Here is a 12,136-nt window from a genome sequence, read left to right as displayed (position 1 = left end):
ATATGAATGTATTGACTTTGCAGAGAGAAGCTTAATGCAATGTGCAGATGAAAACAAGACCCAAGTAGGTGAACAGTCCCATCTCCAAGAAGGCGCATAAGCAAATTAAGTGTGACCAAAAGCTTTAATTCGAAAGGCAGAAGGATTAGGCTGTTTGATGAGCAGATTTAAGGGTGCAGGCAAGGGGAACAAAAAGAAACACTTCTGGCCAAGCGTAATAATCTTTGAAAATGTTCTTTAAACCCATCTCCCTGTGACGTGTATTTTCACTGCACTTCAACCCAACATCTTCCATCCTCAAGATTAAGGGCTTTTATCATGTATCCTCTCTCTCCCATGATTGCTGCTTGATATTTTTGCTTTTGACGTCTTCTTCCACACTTGCCTTCTTCCTTCTTTTTCCTCAAAGTGGACTTTAATAGGTTTAGGAAATGTTACATCTTAGTGCACTTACAGACAAGTGTATTACCACTCTACTAAAACACTCCCTCTCTTCAACAAAGTTGTCTGATTTAATCCCTGAAGATTTCCTTCCGGCATGTTAGATAAGGCCCACCTCAGCGAATGCTAGTTGGCTGTTTTGTGTTGCTGGATTTCATGATTTTCCTCTTCCTTCTGCCTTCTTTGCAGACTTTCCATACACCCAGCTTGGGAGATGAGGAGTTCGAGATTCCTCCCATCACACCTCCACCTGAGACAGAGTCTGGTCTGGGTCTGTCAGAAGTGGACTCACCTTTCCCAGCGATGCCAGAGCCCCCAGTTCCACACAGGGGTCCCTTAATCCCTCAGTTCCCCCCTCAGAGCCTGGACCTGCCCTCTATTACCATCTCACGCAACATGATGGACCAGGAAGGGATGTCAGTCAACAACGGCCAACCTGTGGTGAGCACTGCTATGCATATACACTCGAGTAAATCAAGACGTCTATTTATTTTCTGTCAACACACCCAAATCTTGCACGAGCGCTGCTCCAGAAGGTGTCTTACTTTTAGCTGCTTCTCCAGATGGGGGTTTTGACAGTGTATCCAAACCAAAAGTCACCATTTCTGAATATATATACAACTGGAGACCCCTGATATCAGAAGAATACAGTCCTTAAATGAGCCCTTTTACTGAACCGTAATGTCACCTTCACAGTTTTTGTGCGCCTCCTGTTGTCAGTGCATCTGGCACAGCATCTGGCCTTGTTTACAACACAGGAGGTATATGATCACATTGAGTAAATGTCATGATATTCTGTTCCGTACTGTGAGGGTGTTTTTTAAAGCACAGAGAAAGTGTGGACGGTCCCCCTCTGTAAGGTGAGCAGATGTGAATAGATCACAGGTGTTAGAGTACAAAGCATATTCAGGCCCAGAAGGACAGTGAAAATGGGACCCAAAAGTGCCACAGTTTCACATGCTCATATTTAATTCATGTTGCCTCCAGAAGCCTTTTTTTGTGCTCTAAATGCTGAGGCATGCTTCTGGCCAATGTCAAACGAGGTCTGCAGAAAAGACGCACGCTTTGTTTGGAGTTTCGGATCAGCTTTGTCTTTGTGTTGTAGAGAATTACCCCCAAAGAAAGGACTGGGTGAATGCATATTTAGCTTAGTCCTCCTTTTCTCTCCGATGCGAATGGTCAAACACGCAACGGCAGACAAAGTAATCACTCTCTTTATGTTGATACTGTTATGTGCTGTAGATTGTAAGATTGTTGTCTTGGGGTGGAAAGGCATTTTCAAATGCCACAATCATAGAAGCATTGAGGAGGAAAAATGGAAATGTCACTGAGTTGTCTTACAGACCTATTACAAAAATGGAAGATTCATTTAGGAGAAAAGACATGAAAGGACAAAGGCATGAGCAGAGAGATGATGATGTTGATGCTGAATTCTGCTTTGTGAACCACAAAACGCACTGAAAAGAGGTGCTATGATCATTATAACTGTGGGAATAAATGAAATGTGTTTCAGACCCCCCGCACCCCACCACCCCCTTCTCTCCAACACATTTGTTGAATCACACTGATATTACAGATATTTATTTACATTCCATATGAGAAGGGGGCTATAAAATTTTACAGCTCTTTTTCCTGCTTCCACGCTTCTGGCATGTAAAATAATTGCGGCTTTTAAAATATCTCTGCCGCATATAGTAAGTGAGCCCCAGAAGGCTTTTGCCTAAAGAATTTTCATTTCATGGTCAGTTAAGCTTTCTACATCTGGAAGAAACGGAACCTTGACACAATTACATTCCTGACTGTTCTCACGACTTGCTGGAGGATTAGATTTGATTCTCAAACATTATTCCTCTTTAACACCATTTGCATGGCTCATGTCTCTGATTGTGCAGAGACTCTATTAAAAACTGAGGGGAGAATGTGGGTTTCTGCTCCTTGCCTCGTGGCATTGTCGTCGGCACACTACTCACTCGTTATCAGTCATCACACATTGTACCGCGGGAAAGCTCGTGGTGGCCCTTCATTTTTTTTCTGTAAATGGGATTGATCTCCAAAAGTCTTGCGCCTATAGACATTCTATTCATCTGCGGCTTTAGATGAACGCAACTTTTAAATGAGATAAGTAACAGTGTTGTTCACAGCGCTTTCTCCGTACAGAGACAATGATTTACGAAGGCCCTAAGAGAGGTGTTTTGTCATTTTGTCAGTGCACTGATAAAGGAATGACAACCTTATATACATGATTACATTCTGTGTTATTTGTTATGGCTGCAGGGGCAAACAAATAAACCGTGCACTATTGCAATTACATTTTTCATCAAGCCACCATGCTCATATTTCCCAAACACTCGTCTTGGTTTTCTTTTCTGTGTACGAGCTTACTGGTGGAGAATATTTAGTGCGTGTGAAAGCCTGTCTCTTATCAGAACTTAATGAGAAACCAAACCAGTGAATATACCTGGGCTATTTTCAAAAGCTTCTTCCATGTCATTGCATTGCCAAGTGTTCTGCTAATTCCTCTCCCCATAATGTTCAGCGTATGTCTTGCAAATTGGCCACAGATGCCAGGCTTCTACAAAGAGAAATACATTTTCTCAGCTGCAATGTGCCTGGCAAGCCCTGAATCTGAAGTCATTATTTATTTAATCTGCTCTCCTAACAAGCTTCTGACTCTCATTTTTGTCTCCCAGCATGTGTCCTCCTGATTTGTGATTGAATCTCAATAGTGCCAAATAGTACTGGAGTTAGAGCTGCCAGTATTGCTTTATTCACAATTTCTTCTCGATTTTCTCCCTGCCGCACAGCGAGGGTCTCTGGGTTCTATTTCAAAAAACACCTGGTGCCTTCACCACATTTTACGTTTTTTTTTTTTTTTCTTCTTCTTCTTCTTTTTCTTTTTTGACACATGTAAGCATGTACTGAAATGTCCTCCACGATTGGATTCGAAACCTGCACGAGTCAACTACTTGTATTGGATGTTAAAATCAATATGTGGGAGATATGAGCCTTGCTGTCCTATTGCATTTACCCCTACATGGCAATGCATTATATATTTTTCATTACCAGCTACCTGTTTCATATGCCATTAGCTTTACAGCAGCAAAGGCATGCTAATATCAAATACAGAATAGTGCATTTGGACCACATGCATCATGCAAGATGAAAGTGAGGCTGAAAAACCCATTTGTAGTTTGTTGTTCACATGATTTGATGTGCCTTGATGTTGTGTAGATTGCCACTGAGTATAATACCCTCAGTTTTGACTGGTCAAAAACCACAATATCCAGAATTAAATGGAAAATGTGAGCACTGTTGCAGAAAGCATGTTTTTCTACACTTCCCTCTTATCTCCCTTCCAAGCCAAGAAACACTGACATGAGTTGTACATCAATTTAAGAGAGTGGATTTTTTTCCGCTCCGTTTCTTTTTTCTTTTCTCCCTCGACAGACAGCTATTGTGACATATTGGGTCAGTCAGAAATGAAAGATATTCATGCAGGCATGCAATACTTGTAATGAAGTCTCAGCTTGACCTTCTGCATGATTGATTCTGTAATTTACTTTTCTCAGGCAGCTCTCAAAATGAAATGATGTCATGTTGGCCAAGTTTTAAATACCCACAATGCACCAGGAGAAATGCTGGAAAGGGGTATGGGTCAGTGGCTGCACCGGACCAAGGGGAGGGAATCTGCTGGCCTCACAGTCTGAGGGGGCTGGGGGAGAATGGGGGAGAACGCGGGAGACGGAGAGAGATTTGTTTTTAAGTAGGGGTTAGAGGTTGGGAAGATAGATAGACTGAGTTTGCACACCACAGAGAGAGAGAATGACAGAGAAGTGTGTTTGACTGAGACAGGGCAGGGGAAAGAAAAACAATTTATCTTCATGCTATTATAGCTTTTACTGGCATTCAAAATTCCATTTTTCTCATTTGGCTTAAGCACAGACTTCAGCAGGTTGCTGAAAATGGAGGAAAAAAATAAAATGATGTAGCCGTTTAGAAGCCGAGTAAAGGAATATGTGCAGAGCACTGATAAACTATCTTTAATAGGACTGACCTTTCATGCTGGCGAAAGTTACTGGGGGATTCATCCTTATAATTACCATATAGATGATTTTACCCCTCTCCTTCCATGGAACATTTCCAAGAGCTCTGGCATTGATTGAATGGAAATTGAACTTGTTAACATTCTTTTCAGCCTGTTACAGCTCAGTACATGGTGCCACTGTTCATACATTCTCTCCAAATTCTGATTTCCAATATCTTTAAGAACAGACTGGAGCCTGCTTTCATTAACATCAGTGCTGAGATTTTTATCACTCGGTGAATGCGTTATGTTGCATTTTGAGTCCAGCTGCTGTGTTTATTGGCCTGCGTTTATTGTGGAAAGGGTTTCACAACAGTGTCAATAGTGTTTTTTTTTTTTTTTCTCTCCTAGTTTTCAGCATGTTCTGTGTGGAGTGTTTACTGTGTTAAGTGTGGATGAGGCCAGCAATAAAGTACAAAACAAGCTATTTTTCCTTCTTTTTGCAGCATATTGTTGACAGCATCATGTTGTTGCCACTTTTTCAGCTTTCACATTAAAAGCAGCGCAATGGGGAATATTACAGCATGAATTTACATTAAAAAAAAAAAAAAACTTTATTGATTTGGGAGTAGATATCAGCTCGGTAGTGTTTGACATATAAACACAGAGAGAGACCGCACACCTAGACACACAGACCTGACCAAGAAGGGCACATCTGGCCACCGTGTTCTCAAGATAAGGACTTATTTGCAGATTTACGATGACTATCAAAATATCCGGTTAGATGTCTGCTGTGACTGCTGACAATACTGCAATCAAAATGCAAATGCGAAGGCAGGGGGACATAAATAAACACCCTAGCACCAGATTCATATTCACAATCAAGGCAACTGTTACTTAAGATGATTTCTTTCATTAGCTGTTATCTTTTCATTCAAATCAAACATGTGCTAGTGGTGGTGTTTCACCGGTGTATCTATCAGTGCTCTTTTGGGGGAACGGCTGCAGCTCCAGTTATTGCTATAATATGTGATAAAATACGACATTTAGCAGGCTGTTGAATGCAATATAATCAAGTGTTTAACTGCGGTCATCAGTGCATATTTTTTTTAAATGCACAACATCCAAAGGCCATTTAGAAGAAACCACCATATTCCAAACAAATGGCAGAATGGGCCATTGCTCTAAGTCAAGACTGCATCATTGGGATTGGGCGAAAGTGTTATTATACAGATGGCCACGACTAATGAGCTCAGTGTGTGTGTCTTTGATGTTCGCAGCGAGCAGAGAGCAAACTGCGAGCCATCGTGTTCTCAGTGATGAAGATGACAATAGTACTTGGAACATGGCGGGTTACAGATATGTAAATCACAGTCATTTGGTCACTGGCTTGTTTATTGCAGCTTGTATTTGTGAACAAACTGAAAGCTCCCATATTTGAAGAATCACAACAATATGTCTTCAATTTCTCTCTCACCTTTGCAGAATCTTCCTCGCACTTGTAAATATAAATCTGCTTGCACTTCATAGATTGTATTTATGATTAGCAGTAGACATGGCATATGAGAAAGAAATGGATTGTAGAACCAATATGTGCCTGTCTGAAATGGTGTTACAATATTGTTTTTGAAGGCGCACATTCATAAGGTTCTTTCAATAAAGCCAGGTGTGTGGGTTTATGATGTGTTGATGTTGGGAGAGATTGGGTTTGTGCTGCTGAATACCAGATGTATGTACCCAGGGAGAACAAATCACCTTTTCTGTTGTGTTCACGTCCCTTCCTCTGTTCCATGTCAGCTCTGCTGGCTGTCTGATCAGTCTTCCCTCTGGGGAGCTGGCAGTCCTTGTAATTTCATCCTCACCACAATCAATGCAAACATGTTGCCTGCACCTTCTCTGAGACTCTTTCACAAACCAAATGTTTTACTAGGAAAAAAAGTGGAAGAGATGAAAATGTTATTACATTATACCCTGGATGGTAGAAGGGAGGGGACTTGTCCAAAGCTCTTAAGCTTCATACCTTCAGTCAGTTGATTTATAGAGCTGGTTATATAGAAGTTTTTTCCCACTATTTGGCAGTCAAACATGATCTATGAAAGGTGCCTCTTTCACAGAGCTATAACCTTAAAGTAACGTTACACCAAAGCATATATGCTTGTAGCCACCTCAAGCTAAACTGACATGTTGCTGCATGCACGTGATTCAAACAGTCTTTTTATTGTGGCATTTGAAGTAAGAGTCCACTGTTCCCCTCCAGGGACCGGCCAGTCAAAAGCTGTCTCCCAGATTTCCATACAATAGAGTTTTGAAATGAATCAACTGAGCTGTGTAGCCATCTATTACTGGCTTATAAAGTTGGCTCCTTTGGTGTCAAGATAATTCATCATGGCCAGAGAGACATTTAAGACGCAGGGCATTGTGACACGCGATCTGCCACATAACAATCCGCAGAATCCAATGACCCGATTCCTTCTCTGGTGAAGAGACACAGCTTCTTGAGCTTTGTACACTGGGCAGTAGGACGTCTTAGTGAGTGCGGAGATATCTTTGAGCTAGACAAATGAGGTGCAAGTCCATGCAGACGGAACCTCAAGGGAAGTGTGAAAGATGAGGGCAAGGGATCAATGAAATATTACATTTGAGTATTATTTTGTGACAAGCCCCCCTTGCTTATTCCTTTACAGAGTGTTGGACCAGGCCATCTTCGCCAGTACCCACCCAACCCAGCCATGGTGATGAAGTCCATCATCAACATGAACAGTCCCAATGGGATGCTATCACGGAATCAGCTGACCACCATCAATCAATCCCAACTCAACGCACAGCTGAGCCTAAACATGGCAGGACCCAACATCACCCATACCTCCCCATCGCCGCCTGCCAGCAAGTCTGCCACGCCGTCTCCCTCCAGCTCCATCAACGAAGATGACCAGGACGAAGGCAACAGGGTGAGCAAAGTTAGAAATCAGTCGCATGACTGTATTAAGTGGTAGCTGCAGGGAATTAAGAGGCTGATGTTAAAGATATTTTTGTGCATTTCTTAATAATTGCGATCGTTGCAGGTCATTGGGGAGAAGCGACCAGCCCCCATAGATCCCACAAAGAAGCCCAAGACTCCAAAGAAGAAGAAGAAGAAGGATCCCAATGAGCCACAGAAGCCGGTCTCTGCCTATGCCCTGTTCTTCAGAGACACACAGGCTGCTATTAAGGGTCAGAATCCCAACGCCACCTTTGGAGAGGTGTCCAAGATTGTGGCCTCCATGTGGGACGGCCTGGGAGAGGAGCAAAAGCAGGTACTGCAAAGTTTGATTGTTCAGGCCAGTCAAAAAATGTCATCTGGAGTATTTAAATGAGTCACAGGAAGTTAAATCATCAGATATCCAGACTTAGGCGAGAAAGAAATGTGTATACAGTGTGTGATCTGTGTAATGCACTCTGGATTGTCTTAGGTAATGAGAATTATCTCAAATTAAAATAGAAGCTTTATTTGTCCATTCACACGTACCTTTGTGTCATCACAGGTTTACAAAAGCAAAACAGAAGCTGCCAAGAAAGAATATTTAAAAGCCCTCGCTGCATACCGTGCTAGCCTGGTTTCCAAGGTGAGAAACGGTTTCTTCTTTCCGCCCGACAAATGTGTGAATTTGACTGAAAAGTGAATTCAGTTTTTTCAGATTTCCTTTTATTGCATCGTGCACTGTGAAGTTGTAGAAGACTCTTTTGTAATGACAGAAACAACTGAAGCAATTTGAAGACTAGAGACTATACAGTGTATGTATAGGCAGAAAAAAACTGGCTTTGTCGATGACTCTTGATTTATTTTCCTCATCCAGGCTGCGGCAGAATCAGCTGAGGCTCAGACTATCCGCTCAGTACAGCAGACTCTGGCCTCCACCAGCCTGTCCCCAGGCCTGGTGCTTCCTTCACCCCTCAACCAGCACCCCTCAATGTCATCAGCTTCCCAGGCCCTCCAACAAGTCCTACCACGGGCCATTGCCCCAAAACCGCTGCAGATGAGACTAGGGGGCAGTCAGATTGTGACCTCAGTTACAGTCTCCCACCAAAACATGTCCTCCGGGATGCCACCGCAGATGCTCGGCCAGATGGGTGCCGGAGGGTCCATGGTGGCGGGTGCCCAGTCCACGGCGGTGTCTCAGATGAGCCCACCCATGCAACCGGTGCAGCAGCATGCGATGCAGCAGCTCCAGCAGCAGCAGCAGATGCAGCAGCACCTCCAGAACCATCAGATGCAGCAGCAGCAGATGCATCACCAGCAGATCCAGCAGCAGATGCAGCATCAGCATTTCCAACACCACCTTCAGCAGCAGCTGCAGCAGCACCACATGCAGCAGCAGCAGCAGCAGCAGCAGCATCAACACCAACAACAACAACAACAACAGCAGCAGCAGCAGCAACAGCAGATGCAGCTGCAGCACATGCAGTTGCAGCATCAGCTGCATCAGCAGCAGATTCAACATCTCCAGCAGCAGCAACAGCAACAGCAGCAGCAGCACCAGTCCCAGTGTTCCCCACCCCAGCACTCTCCTGGTACACCCCATTCAGTGGGAGGCTCTGCATCACTCGGCAGCCCCCAACCGGCCCCACAGCAGCAACCACACCCCTCCCAAATCCAGGCCCACGCCCAGGTCCTGTCCCAGGTCAGCATTTACTGAGCCAAAAGGAATCCTATCTCAAAGAACAGGAATAGAATAAAAGCATCATTCCACGTTGCTTTTCTAAGTTGCACTTAAGAAGTGTTTAAGATTTAGAATGTTATACAAAGAACTTGTCCATTGTTTTAGACAGATATGCACACGCGTGTACAGGGGGAATCCATGTCAACTGCGTTATTTCTGTCTTAGGCTCAGCTACGACAGAAGCCTGTTAGGGCGAGTGCCCAGTGATTGTTTATTTGTTTGTTTGTGAGTTCTTTCAGTTGTCAATTTAAACTGACTGGGCACACAATGTGTTGAAAGACGTGTGTCTTTCACTGTTTTATTTAACAATAAAGCTTTATTTATGAGACCCGAGTTGTCAGTTCAGCGCAGCACAAGGACGTTTTGAATGCGTTTCAGCAAAATGATTTCGATCAGCTCCTGCCTGGACTGAATGACTCACAGGATCCTTGCTGGAAACCAGTAACCCACACATCAGTCTTTGTTCCCACACTGGCCAGTATATAGCGAGACTTTCTTTGCTCCAACCTTTCTCTTTCACCCATCATTCTCGCAGATGTAACTGTTCAACAACTGTTCAACGTGCAGGAAATGGTTGATCACATCATCACACGGTGGATGCCCAGTGATATTTGAACATATGAAAACCATGTCACAAATGCAGACAATGTCCTGAAGAATAAGGAGAAGAGAAAATAAAAGGTCTTTGGACATATCTCTGGATGAATGAACAGACTGAGAGAGAAACTGCCATAAATCATTTATGTCATCACATCGTCAAACTGTAGCTGTAATCTGCTGTACATGTTTTGTAGAGTGGGGAGACCTCCTTTATCCAGTAATCGACCCCCCCAGATGATTTGCCCAAAAGCGTGTAACTGGCACCCCCCCCAAAAAAATCTTCTTTAATCTATTTGTTCTTACTTCAGATGTTTAACAATTAAATTATGTTTTTATTTTGTGTAACAAAGGGGATATTTTATGGTAAATACAAATTTCCGGATCAAGGCAGATGGTTTGGGGATTGATGTATTTTTACTCTGCTCCTTGATACCGTCATTGTTTTAAAAAGGAAAAAGAAAACTAGCAGAGCCAGTTTGTTGCACTGCCAAAGCCAACTGAAAAGGCATCGGAGGTATTTTTGCCAGCTGTACAGAAGTCCCTGGAAAAAAAAAAAAAAGCAAATGTTGTAAATTTTTCATATCACCTGTTGTAAAGTTTTAATATGTGAGGCTTTAATTAAAACATTGTTAAACGACCTGTGGATTGCTATATCACATAGTGCATTTCTGCTCTTTTATACTTTTTTATGAGTTACAATAGCAGCAATTAATTTTGTTTGTATTTTGCTTACAAATCAACTGCTTTTGAAAACTGTCCATAGAATAAATGCATATCGGTATGGAGTTCTTGAAAAGTTGTTTTCAGCTCACAATAGGAAAAGTAATTTAATGTTTGCGTTTTTGCTCGGCCATGAAGACGAATCCAGAGACATTCCATCACTAATATGATAGTAGCCATAATTTTGTATGAAGTACAATATATTTCTTTGTGTCTCTGTTCAAAATTAAACTATCAATCACAAATATTTATTTGAAGGAATCGGTTTATTTCAAAAGCTCCATTAGCCATAATTCCTCTGAGGTGTTTCTTCACGTCTCCTTGTTAGCTATTGAAATGAACACACTGACACATGTTCACAGCACACGGTTCTTTATGAGAAAAACAAATTTGTATGTTTTCTATGGAATTATTCTATAAGAGGAAAAAATACTCTGCAGGGGTATATGAGCATCCATGTTGGCATTATTATAGTGTGTGCTGTTTCTCAGTGATTTGAATGGAAGTCCGTTGTAACTGTGTGTAAAAACAGTGTTGATACTGGACAAGGTCAGCATGTAACTGGTACTTGTCTCAATAACAGTCCCCTTCTCACACACCGGTGCACTGGATTCTGCCTCTTTCTTACTCCCTTCAAAATCGCTTCATTTCCAAGACATCCCCAGGGGTTTGCTGAGCTCCCTTGAATAATATGGTGAGCGGGGGAGGGAAGGCAGGCAAACAATAATTATCATATCTTCACAATAGCCGGTGAATCCACTGGCCCAGAGAAGGGCCTTTTTTATTTCAAAGGCAGCTGAGACATTTTAAACACGAGTTAATGTTTGTTACAAATTAGAGCGAGACGCTGCTCCCGTGCTTCCGTGATAGCAGCCTGATAGAATTTTCAAATTTTGGTTAGTTTTCAATTAGTTAGTTTTAGGAGAGCGTTTGTAATTTGGGCCGAGGCCCCGCCGTCGCTGCTGCTGCGGTGATCAGCTCTTCAGCTCGGAACGGAAACGATGCCCATTTCTCTGCTGTGATTAATTGCAGCATCTGTCCTGTCAGAAGCCCGAGTGAAGAGGTCTGCAGCGAAACTGCAAATAAGCGCTGGCAACAGTCTTAAAGTGCTTATGATGAAATGAAAATTAAAAACAGCAAGTGCCGTGCATGACCTGAATCTTAACGCAGGGGGAGAGGAGGGGAATGTGAGAGCGGGTGTCCATGGATACCAAACACATGCTTTAAAAACACACAGTAATGAGGCTCTGGGAAATCGCCGTTATTATTCTGAACAGATTCACAGCGGAGCCCATTAATAATGCATGGAGCTCCTTGTTATTCCATAACCCCTCAGTACTGCGGTCACTGTGTGTACAAATATCTCACAGCCAGGGTTGGAGTTATGGGACTGTGCAATAAAAAGGTTACAGATATTTTCAAAACACTGCTAGACACACACACACACACACACACACACACATATGCAATTTACAAGGATAATACACTGCTCCTCCTATAATGGGAATTGGTTTAATTTGAATAGGTGAATAAATCATATTCACCTGCTTTATGCTGGAGATAAATATTTGTTTTCAGAGAGCGGTATGATGCAATCATAAAAGCATGAAGCAATCAACGTCAGCCACTCTTCTGTCTTTCTGTCCTCGTCATT

At 42.6% G+C, this 12,136-nt stretch overlaps 1 protein-coding gene across 1 annotated transcript in view; it reads left to right on the top strand.

The window, feature by feature from the left end:
* The window catches only part of tox3 (TOX high mobility group box family member 3), a 40,209-nt gene extending 29,484 nt beyond the window's left edge, over positions 1-10,725 (top strand). The window contains exons 3-7 of the mRNA XM_076748939.1: positions 631-882; positions 7,150-7,413; positions 7,528-7,758; positions 7,987-8,067; positions 8,299-10,725. Of these exons, the coding sequence (XP_076605054.1) occupies positions 631-882; positions 7,150-7,413; positions 7,528-7,758; positions 7,987-8,067; positions 8,299-9,138 (1,668 nt within the window). The 3' untranslated portion in view covers positions 9,139-10,725. The remainder of the gene's footprint in view (positions 1-630; positions 883-7,149; positions 7,414-7,527; positions 7,759-7,986; positions 8,068-8,298) is intronic.
* The last annotated feature ends 1,411 nt before the right edge of the window (positions 10,726-12,136 follow it).

The sequence above is a fragment of the Chaetodon auriga genome, chromosome 1 (assembly GCF_051107435.1).
Source record: "Chaetodon auriga isolate fChaAug3 chromosome 1, fChaAug3.hap1, whole genome shotgun sequence".
Classification (NCBI taxonomy): domain Eukaryota; kingdom Metazoa; phylum Chordata; class Actinopteri; order Chaetodontiformes; family Chaetodontidae; genus Chaetodon; species Chaetodon auriga.
This window is presented reverse-complemented; position numbering and strand designations above follow the sequence as displayed.